General features: G+C 42.6%; 1 protein-coding gene across 1 annotated transcript in view; it reads left to right on the forward strand.

Moving 5' to 3' along the window:
* The window catches only part of Grin2a (glutamate ionotropic receptor NMDA type subunit 2A), a 423546-nt gene that overhangs the window by 333636 nt on the left and 64820 nt on the right, over positions 1-25090 (forward strand). Inside the window, exons 9-11 of the mRNA NM_012573.4 lie at positions 5-130; positions 4178-4407; positions 12939-13099. Of these exons, the coding sequence (NP_036705.3) occupies positions 5-130; positions 4178-4407; positions 12939-13099 (517 nt within the window). The remainder of the gene's footprint in view (positions 1-4; positions 131-4177; positions 4408-12938; positions 13100-25090) is intronic.

Below are 25090 nucleotides of genomic sequence, written 5' to 3' on the forward strand. Positions count from 1 at the left end.
GCAGAACCCTTCAGTGCCTCCGTCTGGGTGATGATGTTTGTGATGCTGCTCATCGTCTCAGCCATTGCTGTCTTCGTTTTTGAATACTTCAGTCCTGTTGGATACAACAGAAACTTAGCCAAAGGGAAAGGTAAGGAAGCCTTCAGGACCCTAGGATAAAGTGGATGCCCTTTCTGGGTTAGAAGGGTGGCTCAGTGTGTCACGTGCTTACTGTTAGCATGAGGACCTGAGTTCACATCTCCAGCGCCATGTAAAAACCAGATGCCACAGTGAGCATCCATAACCCAGCACTAAATGTAGAGGAGCAGAAACGGGCGATTCTGAGGGCTTGCTCGATGGTCAATCTAGCCAGTTTGTGAGCTCTAGATTCAAAGCATTAAGGTGGAGGGTGATATGGGGAAGAGCTTGACTTTGAATTCAGGCTACCACAGATGCATGCACATGAGGTCTCACAGCGTAGGGTGTCCACATACACATAGATGCATAACTTACACATGGGCAGAGAGAAGGGGAGGAGGGAGACAGAGAGAAGGGGAGGAGGGAGACAGAGAGAGACACAGAAATTTTCCATATTAGAGCACTTTACTGCACATTGCTGTGACGAGTCTTCATAGGAGTAGCGTTGGCACATTCATATGACAAGAAGGATTTATTTACTTGAACTTAAAACAGAATTTAAGCACGAAGCATTTTAATCTTGTTACAATTTGAAGTCAATAGTGGTTAGGTAAAAGTCATTGATATTCAATTTGTGGAAAAAACCAGAGTTGAAAGGTTTTGGCAATTTATTTTTAAAATATAGATCAAAAGAAATATTAAAATCACAGCGAGTCTCAATTTCAGTCTATGCAAATAAAATGACCTGATAGACTCCACTTTAAGAACCCTCTTCAAACTCGTGAGTCATATTTGCATTAGTTTGACAATCAATGCAGTTCTGAAGTGGTATATTTCCCCAGAGTTAAATGTTCCCCCTGACGTGTCGGATCATCGTGTACCGTACTTGGTAAAAGAGGAATTGGTGACAGAAAAGGAAACGTAAAGAGGAGCATTGGTTATAATTCACTGAGAGGCTGGCTAAACATATCGCACCGTTCTGAGTAGATTTTCCTTAATGCACATAGCACCTCCTTAAGCGATGTTATCCGAAAGATGCCAGCATCAAATCCCTTTCCCCCAAAGTGACTCGCTATTGCAGAGAAAGGAGTCCTGGAGGCTGGAAATGGAGTTCAGCGCTGTAGCACTTGCCGAAAATGTACAAGACCCCCAAGTCTGATACTCCCACTCACCCCCTAAAAAGAAGACTTGATGTCCTAAATATCCTTCCAGAATAGGTCTTCCTTTAAATCAACACATAGCACGTTTTACTCGAGATATTTATTACCAGAAGCAGTCAAGAGGTCATAAGAGGTCACGCCAAGTTTTAGGGACATTGTTTTCTTCAAGTTCTTCTACTTCTTAGCTGTTGCAGAGCAGTGAACACCACACTTGTCATCTCCTAAACCAGGAGAGTGCAGTTCAGTCAGGGCTGACCTGTGAAGAGCTTTCAATTCAGCGGAGGCTGAGGTCATTCCCCGCGATGGTTCCACTAGGGTAAAACAGGACTCTCACCATCAGAGTGTGCAGTCTGTGCACTCCACTCCCATTACATGGGTCTTTACTGCGTATATTTGTGTGTGAAGCCCCATGTGGGTGCAGGAGACAGCAAAGTGAATCCAATGGAGTCGTCCTGACTCTCATGGGCTTTAGGACTTAGCTGGAGAGACAAGATGTAAGCAGATTAATTAGTCATCACAGCAGAAAATCACGGGAGGCTCACAAATCAGACTCATGTGATGGTGAGGGATGGGGTACTGCTTTTAAATAGGATGCTAAGTCCAGGAAGGGTGTTTAGTATCGAAGATGTCCCAACTGAGATCTAAAGGAAGGGTTTAGTTGTAAGAAAGACATAAAAGAGCATTCAAGTAGCAGCCAATAGAAAAGTCTGAAGTTAGAACTGGTCTTGACCTGTCTAAGAAACAGGAATGGAAGCCAACCCTGGTGGCATAGCCTGGTCAGCAAAACCAATCCAGGCGAGGTGGTATAACCCTGTTAGTGAAACCAACACTGGTGATGTCTCACCACTGACTGAGGCAGGACAACTTCAAGGTCATCCTGGGTTACAAAGCAAGTTCTAGACTAGTCTTGAAAGTCTTAACAGACCTTTCAGAAGGGCTAACGCTGCAGCTCAGTGGCAGAATGCTTACCTAGTGTGTGCAGGGTTTTGGGCTCCGCTCCCAGCAATTGACACAAACAAACAAGGAATAAGAAATGGAAGACGGGAAGTAAGAGGAAAGAACAGTTGCGAGGGAGCCCATCACTCCCAGGAATTCCCAAATGTCCCAAGGATCCCACTCTCCGCCCCCTGGCTCTGATTCCTGAACAGCTGTCCCTTTTGGTGAGACTTCTGTACTTAAGTAGCTAATGGAGTTGGCTAGATTGATTCAAGAGTTCTAGAACTCTTGGGAGTAACTCTAGAAAATCATAAAACTAGGCAAAAAGAACCAGGGGAGATAGAGAATTATGGGGTTAACTGCCTTCTTTACTCATTGCATACCGGACTCTCTCTGTATGTGGGAAAATGTCTGCCTCCAGTGGAGTCTTCTCTTAAGTCCCTGCCCAGAACTCCCGAACTCCCATCCAATAGAACCCACGTCTGCTACTTTATTTATTGCCTACTTTACCGGTTTTGCCAGCGAAGGACTGAGTGCATCATTTTGTCATATCTTCATTTACCTAAATGACATAAAAATTAACCTTCTGCTTAAAGAATGAATTTTTCTTTCTCAGAGTGAAGGCATAAATTGATTTTTTTGGGGGGGGGCTTGGTACAATTTGAAGTCTTGAAAATCATCAGTTGACTGGTTTACTGTCCTCATCTGCCCCATCCCAATAAATTTCCACACATTGTTCTGCCTCTTTAGTTAAGCCTGTCACAAGGAACACTTAAGAATTTCAAAAGGGACACACTGCTGGGAGCACTGCAGAGTGATGTGATGTTAGTTCAGTCTCTGTGACCTGCAATGAAATATCTCCCATTTGTGAAATGTTGGGAGAATTAGGCTCTATTGTTCTGTTCCTGAACGCCTCCATTGGGACGGAGTGCGATTCTTGTGTTGGTGTATTGTGGACACTCTTCATAGGAATTTGAACAGAAGCAATTTCCAGGGACAACTGAATTAGAATCCCAAGCACGCACCTGCCAAATTGAATGGCTCTTAAGGATAGCCAACCATGAAGCAACCCCTCCCCCACTGCCTGCTTCTGTAGGCTTCTTTTTTATTTACTTTATATTTTTTAATTATTTGAGAGTTTCATAAATGCATATTAATGTGTTTTGATCAAACCTACTAATTCTCTTCCCTCCAAGTTCTCCTTTACTTATTTTATTTTTTAGTATAGAATAGAGTTTACTCAGGACATGGGGAGGGGGAGTTGAGAGAAAGGCAGAGAGAGAGACAAAGAGACAGAGAGAGAGAGAGAGACAGAGACAGAGACAGAGACAGAGACAGAGAGAGAGACACACACACACACACACACACAGAGAGAGAGAGAGAGAGAGAGAGAGAGAGAGAGAGAGAGAGAGAGAGAGTGTGTGTGTAAAGGAATAGAGTCTGGCCATGAGAATGTGGAGAGAGGGAAGAAGGGAACAGGAGGGAGTCTGAGGGGCAGGAACAGGAGGGGAAGAGAAGGAACAGGAGGAGAAGAGAGGGGACAAGAGCAAGAGGACTCCTCTACATTTTTGAAGGAGTTTGGTTTCCCCGAATGGAAATCGAATCCAAATTTAAAAACATGTCCTAGCGCCACTTTTCACGGAAACCCTCGTTTTTGCATAACTATTTTCTTTTTAAGAAATGTGGTAAAATCCAGTTAGATAGAAATGTGAGGAAAATGCTAATTATGTTAAAGCATAAATGAGGCTGCAGGAAAGTTCCAGGGACAACGGAGGAGAGACACTGGCATCCTTTACCTTCCGGCCCTCTAATGCTACTGGGAACTGCCATAGTTCTCACACCACTCACACACACACACACACACACACACACAGAGAGAGAGAGAGAGAGAGAGAGAGAGAGAGAGAGAGAGAGGAGTGTGCACTCTGAGAAAATACCGTGACTTTTCTTTCTGCCCCTTACAGCTCCCCACGGGCCTTCTTTTACTATTGGAAAAGCTATATGGCTCCTCTGGGGCCTGGTCTTCAACAATTCTGTGCCTGTCCAGAATCCTAAAGGCACAACCAGCAAGATCATGGTGTCAGTGTGGGCCTTCTTTGCTGTCATCTTCCTGGCCAGTTACACAGCCAACCTGGCTGCCTTCATGATCCAGGAGGAGTTTGTGGACCAAGTGACTGGCCTCAGTGACAAGAAGGTAAGGAAAACCCATTTCCTGGATGTCTGAGGTTTCATGCTAACTGCTATCCTCAACAGGGGTGATTCAAGGACCTGACCATCTACTCTATATGAAGCAGGAGATTTCTCCCACAAATTGGATATTTATCAAATAAATCAGAGTAGGCATCTTAAACTGTGGCCTGGTGTGTAATGGAGTCTTTCCCAGCATCTCCGTGTGGTTGTTTCTCATATCTGTAAGATCTTATGGATGCTCACACTGAGGCTCTACAGCTCGGGATCACCATGTAGCACTGGCTGAACCTCAGTCTCCTTGGGGATTTGCTAATGAGGAAGGTCTGCTGCCTAGAAGAAGAAATGGTGTAGAAGGGCTATAGGTACCTTCTGCCCTCTGTGAACTTCAATGGATCTTGTATCTATTATGTGCCTTGGATTTCTGGCAAGGGACATTTCTGAAAGTCAGATATCTATAAGCTCTAGCCAGAGACACAATTACTTCATCTGTTCTCCACTATACAATCAAGTCAGCCTGGCCAGCGACACTTACAACTCTCTGGAATGAGTACAAAGGTTTCCATCACCCCGTGTCTCTTTAGATGCTCTTCAACACGCCCCTGCCTCTGTAAGCTAGGCACCATGGCACCTGCTCTCCTCATTCTGCACTGAATCCCAGAGAGAACTGTGGGGTTTGAGTGACTATTCAGAAATTCTCGCAGAGGATGAAGAGAGGTAAAGTGGGTTCATTCTCCTATTGAAATTTTAGCTCAGGAAACAAATCTTGACTTGCTAAACTCAGCAGTGCTGAGCCTGCAGCACAGCAGAGATTTTCTGTCTCGTGTGTGGGGATAATTTGTCTCTTTATAAAACCTCCCTGTCGCATCTTGTTGACATAAGTCTGCATCTACCCGTTCGGCATTCATCTATAAACTGCTGAGTAGAAAGTCAGCCCGCCCGTGAAAAGCCGCTGCAGCTCATCCACAGCGCGCACTCCTAGAGAAAGAGGTACGTGGTGTTCTAGAACTGGAGAGAAGGCGGCGAGAGGTCAAAGATGGAGTCACCTTCGCAAAGGGCACGCGGAAGCGCCGCGCCTCTCTTAAGAGGCCAGGAAAGCTATCTGGAGTAGATGTCTTGCCATGCCAGCCTCCTCCCACGCATTCCCTTCATTTTCCTCACCAAAGCTCGCTCCACCACTCCCATATCTCCAACCTCATCCCCAGGCTGGTGCCCCCGGGCTTCCTGGGTCCTGTGTGGGGGCCATTTTACCCTAACTTCTTGTGGCTGCTCTTCCTTGAACTTCGGATTGGAGAAAAAAATATCAAGCCTGCTTAGAGATCTTTCCAGGCTACTGGGGTTAACCTGACAGACTGAGCCAGAGCTCTGGAGAAACTCGAGTTTTTAGCAGGAGAAGTAAACAATGCAGAATGAAACATCAGAGAAAAGGGACGTTTTAGGCGGGGGAAGGATCTTAAGGGATTAAGTCGATAAGATTAAAGTTACCTCAGGAAGGAGGGGCTCAGAATTGGCCCATTTCATTCTGTCTCTCTGTCTCTTTCTCCCTCTCTCCTTCCCTCCCTCCCTCCCCTCCCTCCCCTCTCTCCCTCCAGTAGTTGGATTGAACCATGGATCACTTGCATACTGCTACTGAGCTCTATCGCCAGCCTTCCTTTCATTTTCTTTTGGGAAACTGGGTCTCACTACATTGCCCAGGCTGGCTGTGAACTCATTCCGTAGACCAGACAAGCTTCGAACTTGTAATCCTTATGTTTCAGTCTCTTGGGTAATTGGAATTAGAGGCTTGCAGTTCCAGACTTTGGAATAAAAGGGTTTTTTGTTTTGTTTTGTTTTGGTTTGGTTTGGTTTGGTTTGGTTTTTTTGTAATAGTAATTTGGTACCTAGGGGGTGTTTGCCTAAATTCATATGTGCTATGTTAGATATGTGTACTCTGCTCTTGAGTCCACTGGAATCTTCTAGATCTGTGTCCCCCCCAACTCTGCTGGCTCTTAGCAAGCTTTGCTCACAGCAAGGGTCTTTATCACTGCCGTGGTAGAGTTGAGGTCACAGGTCACCTGTCAAGAGCATGAGCAGCACAAAAGTCTCTTCAGATGGACAGATGGTGGCATGTGGACTCTTCAGAGCTAGCCACAGAATCAAATAGAGACTATGGGACAGAACTGTGACCAGCTTCCTGTCCCCCCCTTTCCCTGATTAGTTTGTCATCCTTAAGTCATCTTCTGAAGTTTTGGCTCATGGTTCGGATGGGAGAACCCCATCTGAAGCAAGTGTCACCCATAGGCCACTGAAGTATTGCATCTAGAGGTAGAAAAGTTAGATCTCTGTCTCCTTTCTGCCAGGACTAGCCACACCATGTGACCTCACTGCTTGCTGGTTCTTCTCCGTAAATCTAGGACTCACCCTTTTGGAGAACGTCACAGGATGCTAGAGCTGCACCTGTACACTAATTAGCTTTCTGTTGCCATGGCAAAACAGTGACCAAAAACAACAGAGAAGAGGGGTTCATCCATCACCAAGGAAAGGCAGGCACTGGGAGGCAAGAACTGAAGCAGAGACCATGGAGTAAGCTTCTTAATGGCTTGCTTCTAGGCTCAGGCTTACTTACTGTTCTTAGTTACAAGACCACCTGCTCGGGGTGGACAGGACCCTGCTACATTGATTACCAAGAAGGGAAATGGCCCTCCCATTTCCACACACCAACCTGATGGAAGAGATTCCTCTTCCTAGGTTTGTTCACATCAAGTTTATGAAAACTATGACAACTTTATGCCCTTTCAAGTTGTCTATAGGCACGAAACACCATTCAACAACTCTATTCTATGATAGGGTCAAAGACTCGATTCCTAGAGGAAGGGACTGGGAAAGGCAGTGGAGAACTCTACCCTGAACATGAGGCTCTTTCACAAAATCAGTTGAAAATTAATTTTGCTCTCTATCATGCTCCTGTGGGTGCAAGTGGAGGTCAGGGGTCAATGCCAATCGTCTTTCTCAGTCACTCTCCACATAATGATTTTGAAACAGGACCTCTTACTAAAACCAGGAGCTCACTGTTTAGAATACACTGACTGACCAGCAAGCTCCTGGTATCCCCTTGTTTCTACCCCCTCTTCTCTCCCTCAGTCCTATGGTTGTAGCTGTATGCTGCCATGTCCAACTTGTTCATGCTTGCCAAGAATCCAGACTCAGGTCCTCAGGTTTGGGCAGCAGACACCTTACCTACCAAGCCATCTTCCCAGACCCTTTGTTCCTATTTCAAATCTCTTGCATTATAGTTTGACATCTAAATAATATGGCCCCTTGTACGAAAACTAATTTTAAGCACCAATCACATGCCTGACCTTTTCTGGTTCAGAGGTACCTGACAGCAGATGCTATAACCTCATGGGACCCAGCTTCACTTCCATACTTAGAGCATCAAATGCAGGCTGATAGCTCTTTTAATTAAATGTTTGATGCAATTCGATAAACAGAAATTTTCTGAGTAAATAATCTAAATGCTCCTAGAAGATTAAGGACAGCTACATCAGGAAAGTTTGCAAAGTGTTAATCTACATTGAATCAATCTGTTTTAATATGGTACACAGGAGTTGTTTTGCTTCCTTGTTTTAATAACAAATATCTGAGTAACCCTTGGGTTTGAGAGGTTTTTTTTTTTTTCAACTATTGCTTACTGTGAAAGACAGTGTTTGAGGTCCATAGTGTGCTTAGATGAACCCGGGCTTAAGTAACGAGTAGGTGAGTCTGTGAAGGAAGCTTCCAGAGACTATAAAGGAAATCTGGAACGTTAGTGAGGACCCTTTCCAAAATACTGGGAATGACACTGACAGAGAATTCATCTCTGTGAGGAAGATCATCTCTTTTGGGATCAAACAGACCTGAGTTCAGATCTGAACCTTGGCCTCTGAGGGTCATAAGACTTCCCAGTATCCTCAGGGATCAATTTACAAACAAAAGAATATTGCTAGTTCTGCTCTGGGAAGGTGGATATGAGGATTAGGAATAATCTTCTTACCATGTGTAGGCTACTTGTGTTATTTCCTCCTTCACACTTCCTTCCACTTCCCCCTCCTTCCTTCTCATCCTCCTCCCTCCTCCTTGTCATTGTCGTCATTACCACCTTGTTTAAACTATTTCACTTCTGGAGCCTGGGAAGTTATTGTTCAGGTTGAGACCCCTGAAACTGCCCATGCAGGGTCTTAGGGGCATCCCAGGCAGGAGAGCTGCTTGCTTTTTTCTCAGAGTCTAGAGTCTAGGTGTCTTGGTGGCAGAGGGAGGCCACAGTCTTAGCAGGGAGGTCTCTGTTCCAATTTCCTTCCTGGAAGACTCTCTGGTTGGTTTCCCATCGAGATGCATGTGCTGAAGAGACAGCTTGGTCCTTAAAGGGCTTCTCTTGCAGTGCACTAAGATCTGAGCTCTGTTCTCAGAACCTGTGCCAAAAAGGCCAGGCATGGTGACACAAGCTCATTATCCCAGTGCTGGGAGGGGCCACCTAGTTGGTCTTTATTGCTCACTGGCCAATCAAACTGGCCTGCATGAAGTGTCCCAGGCTAGTGGAAATTCTTTCTTTGAAAAGAGGATGGCCTCTGAGGGCCACACTGACCACACTGGACATTCCCTCTGACCTCAACATGCCCTGCACTCATGTACATGTGTGCCTGTACACACATGATTAGCTCATACACACAGTTATGAGGTATTATTGATTTACAGTCAAGGGAGACCCACCTCTCCTAATCTACAGCTTGAGCTTAGGCTTCATAAGAATACACGATGAAGAAACGCCCTGGTTAATTGCCGAATTTATTTTGCAAATTATATCTCTCGGCTTTGTGTCTGTAGCTTCAATCATAAATGCTTATAGCTTATTTGCTTAGATGACCTCCAAACCTGTTCTCAGACTAAACAGATGAAAGATAATTAGGAAAAGATTCTGTGCTTTCCACACTGGAAGAAGACTGACTAAAGCTACGCTGGGTGGTGAGAGTCACCAAGAACACCACACACGTGACCACTGTGGAACACGGTGATGGGTGATGAGAGTCACCAAGAACAACACACACGTGACCACTGTGGAACACGGTGATGGGTGATGAGAGTCACCAAGAACACCACACACGTGACCACTGTGGAACACGGTGATGGGTGATAAGAGTCACCAAGAACAACACACACGTGACCACTGTGGAACACGAATATGATGTGCATGAAGCAACCGAGTTACATGCCAATTCAAGCATGTTATGAGTATTTCCCAAAGTTATGCACAGTGTACAGATGAGAGAAACAGGCTCCGTGGGCTTCATGGACTGCTCTGAACAACCTAGTTCCCAAGTGGGAGATGAGGAACCTTGAGGAGCTGGGAGGAGCTTTCCTGGTCGGGACCGTGTGATGATGCTCTGTGGTCCTAATGACATGGGAGGCTCTGCATGAAGCCACAACCCCTGCTCTTTGCAAGAGTGGGTGCCTGGCTGGTGGCAAGTCTCACGAGCATCATTCTCGTAGGAAACATGAGCCATCTATAGTATGGATCTAGTTGAGAAGAGGAGCCATTCAAGACCTTAACTTTTCAGGCTGAGGGAGTGGTCATCACTCTCCAGTGAGCCACAAAATTTATGAAAAGGTTGGAATCTTTGAAACAATTTGTGGATGGATGATAGTGATAGTTACATAAAGTATGTTTAATGCCAGTGAAGGATACATTTAAAATGTTCTATGTCCTATGTTCTATCTATTTCAATTTTAAAATATATGAATGTACTTTGAAATCCAGAAAAATACAGCATTGTGCCATCAGAGTGTTTTACATATAGAATGGTGTGTGTGTGTGTGTGTGTGTGTGTGTGTGTGTGTGTGTGTGTGTACAGGAAACGATGAAAAGTGTATGGCAAATTATTTAAAACTGGGACAGTCTTTGCTCTAGCGAGGAAGATTTCTGGGTGTTGGGGCTGACTGGGGTTGTTGCTGATGCCTGAGGATGTGGGGGCCTCACAGAGACTTAGGATTTGTCTGTCTCTGTGCAAATCAGAGGGACGTACATCTTCCTGCTGTATCTCTGCTACAGTTGAAGAATGAAGTGGAAGGCTTTTGGTCCAATAGACCATTTCTCCATGTGTCTGGGGATTGGAGGTGGCTGTCACAGCAACGAGATTTATGGGTAGTGCTATGAGAACTGTTTCCCCAGAGCCTCTGACTGTGGAACAAGGCAGCCCTGACTGGTTCTCTTCTAGTGATGAGAAAGGTTGCTGTGTGGCAGAGTGAGGATCCTTATGGTGCACTCACTCTCACTCTCTCTCTCTCTCTCTCTCTCTCTCTCTCTGTCTCTCTCTCTCTCTCATATTCACACACACCCATATGTATATGTGTTCATATATCATATAATACATGCATACACATACATATATATGTGAATGAGCATATACATATACACATATATGTGTATACACATCCTTGCACATACATGCACACACAAACATACACAATGCATTCACATACATATACATATGTAATATACACATGCATGCCATATATACATGTGCACACACACACAATGCAAAGTGAAATCAGGCAGGAGACTTTAAATCAGACAATGGGTGCCCCTCCCCATCCCAAATGCAGTTACTGCTGCCAATTCTGCTGCAGCATGTCTCATTTACAAAAAAATCATCTTCATCTAGAACTTGTAATTAACAATGAAAGAAGTGGGAGTTCTGGAAGCAAGACTAGCACCTCGGTTTGGTCTCTGTCTTGAGTAAACGTGGATGCTTTCTCTGGCTGTTCTGTTTTATGGAAAGCATGCAGACCTGCCAGACCCCATGAACTGTGGTCTAAGAATTAGCGCTGGTTTGCTGGAAATTCTCTTACCCTTTCAGAATCTCCAGATCCTCATCAAAATTTTATATGCTTTTGAGACAATGCCTTGATATGTGACCCAGGTTAGCCTTGAACTTGTGACCCTCCTGCCTCTGCCCGAATGCTATGATATGGATGTGGACCAACATGCCCACCTTTTACACGGGTCAAATATTTGAAACCCCAGGTTCCTCATATACAAAATGAAGTTGTAAAATTAATCTCATACCTGAGATGCAGTGAGGTCACATGACCAATACCTTTAGAAGTTTGGGGCACACTGCTATCCCTTTGTAAGCCCTGGGGAAACGTCAGTCATTACAAAATAACTGAACTGACAAAACATGGGTCTTTGTGATTATTACCCTCTAGTTTCATAACTCACAGTCTATAGGAAAATACAGCTTGGGCTATTGCTTCTGCCCACAATGAACAGAGGTACTGAAGTATTAGTGTCTTGTCTGCTGCTACTGAAGAATGTTCCATTCTTCAATTTTCATAATAACTCTATAAGGGAACTGCTGGTACGGTCTCTACTACAGGTCTGAAAGACACATGGGAGACAGGAGGGCATGAAATGACTTACCCATGGTCCCTAGTTGGGAAGGGACAGTCTTAGCTAAGTCTCATGGCCCTGCCTGTGTTGTCTCTAGGGACAATTGTAGATTTAGGATGCAGGCTATACCAGCTGACTTCTAATTGAATCAAATCCCCTAAAACATCATCTGAGCATATTTTGTACATAAAATGTTCTAATCAAACCTTTTATGGTGAACAATTCATGCTATCCTAATAAAATGTGAACATGATGCTGGAGTGATGTCTCAGACAGCCAAGTGCCTTGCAAGCATGAGGATCCAAGTTTTGTCTCCCAGAACTCTATACACACTATAACTGTTTGTCTGTGTCAAAACACAAGGTAGATCTTGTCTTGAGAAAGGATGCCTAAGATTGATATCTGCCCTGCAGATGCAGGCACATACATTTGTATCTGTGCACACACACACACACACACACACACACACACCACACACACACACACACACAGTATGGACAGGAAAGAATCATGGAGCACAGAAAACGTCCATAAAATCCGAATACTCAGGAAGCAGTTAGTGGGGGCTTTCGATCATAAACTTACCCCAGGTCGGCCACAAGCCAGGCATTGTGGCTGGTAAACTGTTAGGACTCCACTGCCTGTGTAAATGGTTGACTGGAGGATGAATGAGTCATAGCATATGGCCATTTTCTGGAGCTGAGATCAAGGTATGATTGGTAGTAATCGCAGAAGGAAAGACTGTCACAAAACAAATAGTTGACTTTGTATAAAGTAGACCCTCAGCTCTTGCAGCATACCTTGGTGCCAACTATTTGCCTAGCATGGTGCTAATTTAATGGCCCTGGAAAGCTAACCCCAGCAAATATTCATTGAGCAACAGACCAAGCCCTAATCTTACTTCTGGGGAACAGAATAGAAAATGGAATAAAACAAAATACAAGGCAGATGCTGTCCCACCTCCCTAGAGATCACAGGCCCATAGAAGATGTGGCTGGGCACAAAGAGCCTGAGCAGATCTCTTTTGCTGTTCTGTACTGCTACATGCTGAATGGCTGCCACTGTGTGAATGAATGCTCACTGGTGTCTTCTCTCTCTCCCTTTCACCGTTTCCTCCCCTAACTGCCCTCCAGTTCCAGAGACCTCATGACTATTCTCCACCTTTCCGATTTGGGACGGTACCCAATGGAAGTACAGAGAGGAATATTCGTAACAACTACCCGTATATGCACCAGTACATGACCAGATTCAACCAGAGGGGAGTGGAGGATGCCTTGGTCAGCTTGAAAACCGGGTAAGAACAATCGTTCCTTCTTCTCTGCAGGCATAGGCTCTTTAAACCCGACAGAAACAGACTCTGCATGGGTTGGTGCTTATCTCTGAGAATCTTCTGGAGAGGTACCGCAAGCTAGATGGCCCCCAGCAGAGGAGTGTTTGTGTTAATCTGATGAACATCGTGGGCTTCCTGTTAAGAGAAAGCAACCAACAAAGTATGGTAATGTGAAAATCCCAGAGGGGTTCCTTAAACTGATAAAGAAGTTGGTCCAACTCCATGGGATATCTTAGCCAAGTAGAAAGACCTAAAAAAGGTTGAGAGCTTTAAAGAAAGGAAAACTAGATTTCCATTAGCTTATTTTGGGGAGGGTAAAGTGCTGGTAACAGCTTGACAGTAAATATTGATGAAGGTGGTGGGGATGATGTTCAGAGGCAAAGTCTGTGTCTAGAATGCAAAGGTCCTGATTTCACCCAGAAGACAATGAAGAAGGAATGGTGTGAGGAGAAAGGAAAGACATAAGAACTCAAACGCTTTCTAAAGTCACAGCCAGAGATCTGGTCTACCCATTGACATGGGAGAAGGAAGCAGTTTTAGTCAAGGGTCTCTAGATTTTTACTCAGGTTGAGTATCCTGATACCAGCCCTGGTTCTGTAAGTACCATCCTTGGGGAATGTTTGCTCTGTTAATTTCTGGATAACTCCTTGGTTTGGGTATTTTCCGCACATGAGTGCATCAACATTCATCATATATGTACATATATATATATACACACACATAGTATATGTACATATATGTTTATATTACTTATATATAAGTTCATATATATGTAAACACACACACACCACACACACACACACACACACACACACACACACACACACACACAGGAAATCTATTAAAATGGCTTACAGACGGTTGTCCAGTTAGTCAAACAATGGTTATCTTCTAATAGAAGGCCCAAGAATACAGTAATTGTTCAGTCCATGACATTGGATGTCTCAGATGGTCTTCAGTATATGCTTGCTAACAAAAACAAGAAGGCAAAGAGAACAAGATTTTTTTCTTCCATGTTCTTTATGTAGATTGCAGTACAAAGTGTGGCTCAGACTAAATGTGTATCTTTCCACCTCAAAAGATCTGGATTAAATGTAGGTCTTCTTACTGAAAAGTATTTAATTAAGAAATAAAATCCTCACAGGCATTCCCAGTCAGTTGGTTTTTAGTTAATTATAGGTATGGTCAAGTTGACAACCAAGAATACTCATTATAAATTAACACCTTGACAACTTGATGTGCAATCATATCTCCTTAAGTTATATTTTCATTTATGAGTGAAAACATGCAGGTCATCATTATATCTAACATGATATAAATATTACTTGTACAACTGTAAATACATTGTAAATTTTGAAGTGGGTGGTAATATCACCTGAGGGACATTCTTTGAGTATCTAAAACTCAGCTATGATAACCACTGGCAGTCTCTTAATTGATATTATATGGTAAAGAAATAAGGGAAGAAAACATAAATATCTGTACAAACACACTCTTAGCAAAATATGACAGAAATGCTCAAGTCAATTGTAATCCTCACTTATGCAACTGGTAACATCCTTGGATGGTATTAATAAGTACCCTCCTCTACTACCCATTCTGCATTTCCTCCACCCTCAGCAAGCAACTCAGCAGGTCTTGGTTCTAACCCTGACAGAGTGATCTATGGCTTCATTCCTGATGGGTCTGTGCCCTTTTTTATCTTGCCTGAAATAGTTTCCCATTGGCTTTAACCAGAACCACCCTGTGGCAGTCTGAATATGGTCGGCCTAATGGTACCAGGACGTAGCACTATTAGGAGGTGTGGTCCTGTTGGAGAGAGTGTGTCACTGTGGGCATGGGCTTGGAGAGGCTTTCTTCCTAGCTGCCTAGAAGCCAGCCTTCTCCTGTTTGCCTTCAGAACAGGATATAGAACTCTCAGCTCCTCCAGCGACATGACTACCTGGACGCTGTCATGTTTTCTGCCATGATAATGGACTGAACCTCTAATCCTGTAAGCCAGCCCCAGTGAAATGTCCTTTATAATTTATGAGTTGCCTTGGTCACGGTGTCTCTTCACAGCAATAAAGTCCTAAGACAGAAGTTGATACCAGGAGTTGGATACTGCTGTGATAGGCCTGACCAGGTTTTTGTTTGGAGGAGTGTGGGTTTTGGAACATTGGATTTGAAAAGCCATGGAATGCTTTAAGTGGGACATTCTGGTAGTATATGGAAGACATTGGTGCTGAGGGTGATTTGAACTCTGGAGAGCATTCTTACGATGCTTTGGTGAAAAATGTCTCTGCCTTTGCCTGTGTCTGAAGAGTCTACCAGAGGCTAAGCTAAACAGATTTAGATTCATTGTGTTGACAAAAGAGGTCTCAAGTCAACCAAATGTAGACTGTGGCTCATTCTTATGAATGGCATTCTAATAAAACATAGCAAGCTTACAAAGAAGAAATACAAAATGTATGGTTTAGGTAATAAAGGGGCACCAGTATGTGAAACGGAGCTGAATCCTGTGTTCAAAAAGATAAACACATTAAGAAAGTAGTGACTTCAGGGCAAGATCCCACCCAGCTAAGTTTATTGTTTATGTATTTGCAGTTGAACAAGGAATAGTTATGTCACGTTAGGCACTATTACCTGACTATTGTTTTCGTTTCTACTTTTATTCTGGAATTAACTACATTCTGGAAATGGAGGACCCAGACTTTCGATCTGCATCTGGAGGAATAGTGGCCACAAAAAGATCAGGGCCAGGCATGATAGTACACGCATGCCTTTAATCCAAGGAAAAGCCTGGCATAGAGCAAGTTCCAAGTAGAGAAAAGCTTAGGTCCAGATGTGGTGATACACACCTTTAATCCCAGCACTCAGGAGACAGAGCCACGCAGCAGATCCCTGAGTTCAAGGTAAAGCTATAGAACAAGTTCAGGACAGCCAAGTTTAGGCAGTGAAGGAGCTGGGAATCAGAAAGCTGGTGATAATGTAATAGAACAAGAGAGCCATGTTCTGGCTCCTGCAAGCAGTAGAACACAGCAGCTTTGGTCCTGTGTCTCTGGCTTTAGAGAAAAATATAGAAGGGACTACTGGGGCAGTTGATGCTGGTTAACTGGAGCTAAGACAGTAGTGGTGATTAAGAAGAGACCGGCATCACTGAGGTGAAATCTTTTGGGAAGTGTTTTCGGAAAGCACAAGGAATCTGTGTTCTAGAGATAGCCTCATTCTGTTGCTGGACTTGGTAATATGTAAGAATCAACCAAGTGGTTCTGGTTTTGATGGCATGAAGTGGTCATAGAAAGCAGCGGCGGCTTGTCACTGAGAGAGGCCAGGGCATTCCAGTAATGAATGTGCAGTCTCAGTTGCACTTGACTGCCCAGGCCTGAAGGGGCCATGCAAAGAAGCTGAGATTTGGCACCATGAAGAGAAATTATGAGAGGCTATTGGTGAAGCCCAGTTGAAGAGGAGGATCCTGGCTATGGGAGAAATTATACTATATGTTGGCCACTCAAAGAATATACCACATTCCAGAGAATCCTGCCTCAGCCCTAAAAGCTGTTGCTACCTAATTGTCATTGTAACTGTGACATCGGGCTGTCTGTTCAGGATGGTGGGAAACAAGGTAAAATCAGTGCATTCCATGATCATGGGGCCAGGGTCATACTTCAATACCTGTGACACAAGTTCCATGGTCAGAAACTATCCTGCATGGAATACCATAATGATGGATAAGGCATTCTGTAAGTCTGTGGGTTCTGTAAGTGTCTTGGCAGAAGCATTACATTAGGAAAGGCAAATCCATAACCAGAATGAGTATCTACTCCAGTAATGACAAAGCATGTCCTTGCCATGAAGAAAGTGGTCCAATGTAGTCAATATGGAACCGGATCACTGACTCTGGGGAATGGTGCTGTATCTGGGCTCAGTATTGGTCTTCGATGTTAGTAGATCTAGCTGTCAGAAGCAGCTGTAGTCAGGTCAGTCTTTGGAACCCACACATGCACTCACAGACGAGTGCATCTGCACATACAAGTGCACATACATACACACAGAGAAGATACCTCAGGGTGAGGAGTTGGTTCAGCTGGTTAAAGCATTTGCCACACAAACATGAATAGCTGTATCTGATTCAAAGGAATCTATGTTCATTTGTTTTTTTTAAAAGCCAGGTGTGGTGGCATTTGAAATCCTAGTACAGTCATGATGGTGGTGGTGGTGGTGGTGGTGGTGGTGGTGGTGGTGGTGGTGGTGGTGGTGGTGGTGGTGGTGGTGGTGGTGGAGGAGATGGTGGTGGTGGTGGGTTCATTCGAACAATCTGATACTGAGTCTGGCTGCCACATGTATGTGACATACATGAATGTACCCTCCCCAAGCCCCCACACATAAGAGAAAGAAAGCTACCACATTCAGTGGTCATAAGCTCAGGCTCTGGAGACAGGCACTGCCTCTTCCTACTGTTAATCCTGTGAGTTTTGTGTATGACCTTTAGTTAATCATCCTGAGCCTCGCACTTAAAGTGGAAATAATCACAGAATTCTGTGACAAACAAGATGGACGAATGTGTTAGAGAAGGCATTTTGGGTAGCACCTGGCAGAAGATGGTACTTATTGTTATTGCTGTCATTTGTTACAAAGGTTAAATTCCATTTGCACATCTTCAAAAAGTCAGGGATGTGTGAAATACAATTTAGAAGGATTTCATTAAAATGATTTCATTTTAAATGAAGGAGTTTTATAATGAGAGAAGTTTTGATTATCTAGAAAATTAGCTTCAGTGGGGACTTAGTCTTCTGGGGCTTCTGAGCCTGACATGTGACTGCAGGTAGTCTCCTCACAGGTCGTCAGCTGTTTCTTCTTGCTACTTACTTTGGGGAAACTAAGAAGCCCCTCCACCCTGTCAAACCAAACACAGATCTATGCACAGTTCCTCAGGAGTACTGTCAGAGAGGGTTCTACCCTATCAGACCTGCGTTTTCAATTTGATTGGTATCTTAGCCAGACAGGAAGAACATTTCTTCTGAAGAGAAGCCCATGACTTATGCAAAACTCACACATGGCTTGTTCTGGCTTGGAATGACTTAAAAAACGTTTTAAATGCACAACAACATAAAAAGTCAGATGTTCAATGAATTGTCCGATGGCTCTGTACTAACTGGTTGCAGGTTAGTGGTCCATGGCAGTAGCCACGCACACCATCTTTAGCATCATCTTCCAACCACTCTTGCCACTTCCAGAGCTGAAGGACAATTGCCGCTGTAAGAACCCATAAACAACGTCAATCTGCTCATTCCACTTTTCTGTCTGTCTTCCTTAGCACAGCATTCTGAGTGTGAGGCTCTTGCAATGAGTCCTAGGTTTCATTTCTTACAGCAGTGTAGAGTCTCATGAATGGCACACTTGACAAGTTTATCTTTCCTTCTCAGTCTTGGTGAGTGCTTGAGTCCTGTCCTGCTTGGATCCCTTTCTAGGGATACCCTTGTGTGTGCTTTGGTTTGCACATGCTTCTCTTTGTGGGCATTGCTGGGGCATGGAGTGTGTATAGATTCAAGTTATCAAATACCACAAAAGAATTTTTATGACTTAGCCATGGTGTGAGTTTTTTTCTTTTTTTTTCTTTTTTTTTTTTTTTTTCTAATTTTCGGAGCTGGGGATCAAACCCAGGGCCTTGCGCTTGCTAGGCAAGCGCTCTACCACTGAGCTAAGTGAGTTTTTTTTCTAAAGGTTCTTTTCACAAATATCTACGGTATTGCTTCAGCTGGACAGACAGACCATGAACACAGCATGGATAATATCATTGAAGGCTATCTGGATTCTTGTTGCCCATTTGTCACCCAGAACCCAAAAATGGGTTATTTTCCTTCATTTTAAAAGGTATACTGGAATGAATTAGAAAATATCCTGAGTGAGGTAACTTAATCACAGAAAAACACCCTTGGTATGCACTCATTGATAAATGGATATTAGCCAAAAGCTCGAATTACCCAAGATGCAATCCACAGACCACAGGAAGCTCAAGAAGAAGATGCCCTAAATGCGGATGCTTTCACTCCTTCTTAAAAGGGGAAAAAATATCAATAGGAGAGGATATGAAAGCAAAGTTTAGAGCAGCAACTCAAGGAATGGCCATTCAGAGCCTGCCCCACATGTGGCCCATATATATATACAGCCACCAAAACTAGATAAGATTGATGAAACTAAAAAATGCATGCTGAAAGGGACTGGATACAGATCTCTCCTGAGAGACACATCCCGAGCATGCTCAATACAGAGGTCAATGCTAGCAGCAAACCACTGAACTGAGAACAGGACCCCCTTGGGGGAAATTAGCGGAAGGACTGAAAGAGCTGAAGGAGCTTGCAACCCCATAAAAACAACAATGCCAACCAACCAGAGCTTCCAGGGATTAAACTACTACCGAAAGACTGTACATGGACTGACCCAGGGCTCCAGCTGCATATGCAGCAGAGAATAGCCTTGTTGGGGCACCAGTGGAAGCGGAAGCCCTTGGTCCTGCCAAGGTTGGACCCCCAGTGCAGGGGCATATGGGGAGGCAGTAAGGGGGATGTATAGGGGGAATACCCATATGGGGGAGGGGGAGGGGAGGGAATGAGGGCTTATGAACAGGAAACCAGGAAGGGGAATAACATTTGAAATGTAAGTAAAGAAATATATCTAATAAAAATTTTTAAAGGGTATGCAGTATTAAAAATAAAGTATTACAGAAGCAGAAACCAGTCATGGTTACAAATTGTACAAATTGTTTCCTGAGAGCCATATAATTATGACATCCATCTTGGAAAACATGGGCAGATGGTGGTCTGCTCTGGATTCGATCTCCCATGTAAGGGCTGCTTTGGGTTGTTCCTTCAAACCCAGAAGCAGGAGCTAAAGGGACATGAATTACTCCTTCGGTGACAACTGTAAGATAGGTCGTTAGGGATGAGAGCGCAGCAGGGCTCTGCCATGAAGAGTTGCACTCACTGGGGTTAATGCTGTTAGAGTGTGTTTTGAATAAACTCCATTGTTAATTGAATAAATTAAGGTTTGAATGGGTAATACATTTGTATATTTCAAAATTTTTAAAAATCAGTATGTTGCAAGCCTTTCATCCCAGTTCTGCAGGAAGAACATCAATTTGAGGCCTGACTTTATGAAATGAGTTCAAGACTACCCATGGTAACTTAGTGATACCCTGTCTCCAGATAAGAAGGAAAAGGAGGGATGGGGGTATAGTTCAGTGATAGAGTATAAAAGAAATAGGTGCAATGTCCTGCGTCACCCACAACAGAACATACATGAAAAAACAAACAGCTAAATTCTCCTCCATGCTATTCTTTCTCTGCATCGGACTCTTCCTCCACATTAACCAAACACATTTACCCTATCTTCTACCCCCTGGCATCTTCCAGATTATCAATGCATAAGCTTTCATCTGTAAAGGAGCCATGTTGTATTTATCTGATGCCTTATTGATAGAGAGTTGAGTCATCTCCAATATTTTGCTATTGCAAATAATTTTCCAATGGAGACTAGCCATACATATCTTGTGTAATGTAAAATTAACTTCTTGAAATAGTTGGTCAAGCATTACATATATTTTTAACTTTGGCAGATGTTGGCAAATTTCTTTTTTTTTTTTTTTTAGAAAAAAAATGTACATTTACCATGTAAGAGAAAGTCTATTTTTCCAAGGTGGTTACACACAGTTAAAAGGTGGTTACAGCACAATTCCCAGTTAACCTGACTGCTGGATCTACTAACATTAGAGACCAATATTGAGCCCCAGATATAGCACCATTCCCTAGGGTGACCAGTCATACAGATTTTTCACTTGCTTTGTTAGTTATACCAAGGTATTTTCTATTGCATGTGGCTATTGTGAAAGGTCTTGTTTCCCTAATTTCTTTCTCAGCCTGTTTATCATTTGTACAAAGGAGAGCTACTAATTTTTTTAAATTAATTTTATATCCAGCCACTTTGCTGAAGTTTATCAAGTGTAGGAGTTCACTAGTAGAATTTTGGGGGCCACTTAAGTATACTATCATATCATCTGAAAATAGTGATACCTTGACTTCTTCCTTTCCAATTTGTATCCCCTTGATCTCCCTTTGTTGTCTGACTGCTCTAGCTAGAATTTCAAGTACTATACTGAATAGATAAAGGAGTGAGTGGGCAGCCTTGTCTAATCCCTAATTTTAGTGAGATTGCTTCAAGTTTCTCTCCATTTAATTTGATACTGTCTGTTGGTTTGCTGTATATTGCTTTTATTATATTTAGGTATGTGCTATAAATTCCCAATCTCTCTAAGACTTTTAATATAAAGGGGTATTGGATTTTGACAAAGGTTTTTTCCACATCTAATGAGATAATCATGTGACTGTTCTTTGAGTTTGTTTATGTAGTAGATTACATTGTTGAGCTTTTGTATATTGAACCATCCCTGCATCCCTTGGATGAAGCCCACTTGATCATGGTGAATGATGATGTTTTTGATGTGTTCTTGAGCTTGGTATGCAAGAATTTTATTGAGCATTTTTGTACTGATATTCATAAGCAAAATTGGTCTGAAGTTTTCTTTCTTTGTTGGGTCTTTGCATGGTTTAGGTATCAGAGTAACTGTGGCTTCATGGACTGAATTACACAGTGTTCCTGCTGTCCCTGCTGTTTCTGCTGTTTCTGTTGGTCCTGTTGTGTGGAATAGTTTGAGGAGTATTCATCTTAGATCTTCTTTAGAGGGCTGGTAGATTTCTGCACCAAAACCTTCTGACCCTGGACTTCTTTTGGTTGGGAAGTTTTTAAACAGTGTTTCTATTTCTTTAAGGGTTATGGGACTGTTTAGACAGTCTACATGATCTTGATTTAATTTCAGTAAATGGCATCTGTATAGAAAATCATTCATTTCATCTAGATTTTCTAGTTTTGTCAAGTATAGGCTTTTGTAGTAAAATCTGATCATTTTTCAAATTTCCTCATTTTCTATTATTTTGTCTCCCTTTTCATTTCTGATTTTGTTATTTAGGATGCTGTCACTGTACCTCTCAGTCAGTTTGGATAAGTGTTTGTCTATCTTATTTATTTTCTCAAGGAACCAGCTCTTGGTTGATTATTTGTATTGTTGTGTTTGTTTCTAATTTACTGATTTCAGCCCCGAGTTGGAGTCTGTCCTGCCATCTACACCTTTTTGGTGTGTTTACTTCTTTTTGTTCTGGAGCGTTCAGATATACTGTTAAGATGTAAGATCTCTCCAATTTATGAAGGCACTTAGTGCTATGGCTTTTCCTCTTAGCACTGCTTTCGGTGTGTCCCATAAGTTTGGGCATACTTTGTCTTCATTTTCACTAAATTCTAGAAAGTCTTTCATTTCTTTCTTTATCTCTTCCCTGATGAAATGAAAATTAGAGAGTTGTTCAGTTTCCATGTGTATGTGGGCTTTCTGTTGTTTTTGTTGTTATCGAAGACCAGCCTTAGTCCATGGTGATCTGATAGGATGCATGGGATTATTTCAATCATCCTGTTGAAAGCTTGTTCTGTGTCTAATTATATGGTTAATTTTGGAGAAGGTTCCATACTGAGAAAAAGGTAGATTCTTTGATTTGGGGGTGAAATGTTGTCTAGATATCTGTTAAATCTACTTGGCTAATAACTTAAGTTAGTTTCACTGTGTCTCTGTTTAGTTTCTGTTCCAATGACCTGTCCATGGGTGAGATTTGGATATTGAAGTCTCTCATGATTATTGTGTGGGGCTCAATGTGTGCTTTGAGCTTTAGTAAGGTTTGTTTTACAAATGCGGATTCCTTTCTATTTGGGACATAGATGTTCAGAAATAAGATGTCATGTTAGTAGGGTTTTCATTTGATGAGTATGAAGTGTCTTTCCCCATCTTTTTTGATTACTTTTGGTTGAAAGTCTATTTTATTGGATATTACAATGTCTATTCGTGTTTGTTTCTTTGGACTGTTTGCTTAGCAAACCATTTTTCAGCGCTCTAAGGAAGTATATGTGTTTGTTTCTGAGGTGAGTTTCTTTTGTGCAGCAGAATGATGGATCCTGCTTAACAGATCCAGTCTGTTAGTCTGTGTCTTTTTACTGGGGAATTGAGTCCATTGATGTTGAGAGATATCAAAGGTCAGTGATTGTTTATCCCTGTTATTTTTGATATTGGATGTGGTATTGTGTGTGTGTGTGTGTGTGTGTGTGTGTGTGTGTGTGTGTGTGTGTGTGTTACTCTTCTTTGGGGTTTGTTTTGAGATGATTAATTCCTTGTGTTTTCTTGTGTGTAGTTGCCTTCCTTATGTCAGAGTTCTCCCTCTAGTATCCTCTTTTGAGCTGGACTAGTGGAAAGATGTTGTTTAAATTTGGTTTTGTCATGGAATATCTTTGTTTCTTCCTCCATGGTGATTGAGAGTTTTGCTGGGTATACTAGTCTGAGCTGGTATCTGTGGTCTCTTAGGGTCTGAATTACATCAATCTAGCATCTTCTGGTTTTTAGAATCTCTGTTGAGAAGTCTGGTGCAATTCTGATAGGTCTGCCTTTGTATGTTACTTGGTCTTTTTCCCTCACAGCTTTCAACATTCTTCTTTGTTCTGTACATTTAGTATTTTGATTGTTATGTGTCAGGGGGATTATCTTTTCTGTTCCAATCTATTGGGTGTTCTGTAGGCTTCTTGTATGTTTATGGCCATCTCTTTCTTTAGGTTAGGGATGTTTTCTTCTATGGTTTTGTTGGAGATGTTTTCTGGCCCTTTGAACTGAGACTTTTCTTCCTCTTCTATTCCTAATTTTCTTAGGTTTGGTCTTTTTGTTGTGTCCCAAACTTTCTGGATGTTTGGGTTAGGAACTTTTTACACTTTGCACTTTGCATTTCTTTGACCGATGTATCAATATCTTCTATTGTACCTTCTATGCCTGAGATTTTGTCTTCTATCTCTTGTACTCTATTGGTGATGCATGCATCTGCAGATCCTCATCTCTTTCCTGGGTTTTCTATCTCCAGGCTTACCTCTATTTGTGATTTCTTCATTAAATCTATTTTCATATTAAGTCTTAGACTGTTTTGTTCAATTTCTTTCCCTCTTTGATTGTATTTTTTCTGTATTTCTTAATGGATTTATTTGTTTCTTCTTTAAGGGCTTCTACCTCTTTTCCTGTGTTTTCTTGTATTTCTGGAGAGGAGTTATTTATATCCAACTTAAAGGTCTCTATCATTTTCATGAAATGAGATTTATAGTCAGAATCTTGCTTTTCAGCTCTGTTAGGGTATCCAAGGCTTTCCGTGGTAGGAAAACTGGGTTGTGATGGTGCCAAATTACATTGGCTTACTGCTGCTTCTGTTGTTGTGCTTGCATTTCACCAGCTGGTTACCTCTAGGGCTAACTGGCCTGCGTGTTAATACCAGAAATAACCAGATACCTTTTAATCTATCTATCTATCTATCTATCTATCTATCTATCTATCCATCCATCATCCATCCATCCATCCATCATCCATCTATCTATCTATCTATCTATCTATCTATCTATCTATCTATCTATCTGAGATAGACTTTTACCATGTTGCCCCAGCAACGCTGCCGTATTTCATTCACTGTCCCAAGTGCCAAAATTACAGGTATGAATTACCACCTTGACTTACATTCTTATTAATACAGGCTCTCCCATATCCCAGGCTGACCTTCAGAATACATTTTTTAACTTCTGATATCCTTGCTTCCTCCTTTCAAGCACAGAGTAATGAGGAATACAACACCACCCTGTTTTACGCAGTGGTCAAACCCAGGACCTTGGACATGTTAGGTTCATGCGTGAATGAACTGAGCTGCATCCCAGCCCCTGGCTTCCACTCTAGGTGATTTAGGATTTTTCTTATAGTATGGTATGAGATCTGACTCCAAACCCCCAGATAATGAATAACTGTCAAAAGACCTGATGTACATCTATTGTTTTTATTTCCACATTCTCCCATCAACTCTGCCA

This window comes from Rattus norvegicus, chromosome 10 (assembly GCF_036323735.1).
Source record: "Rattus norvegicus strain BN/NHsdMcwi chromosome 10, GRCr8, whole genome shotgun sequence".
Classification (NCBI taxonomy): Eukaryota; Metazoa; Chordata; class Mammalia; order Rodentia; family Muridae; genus Rattus; species Rattus norvegicus.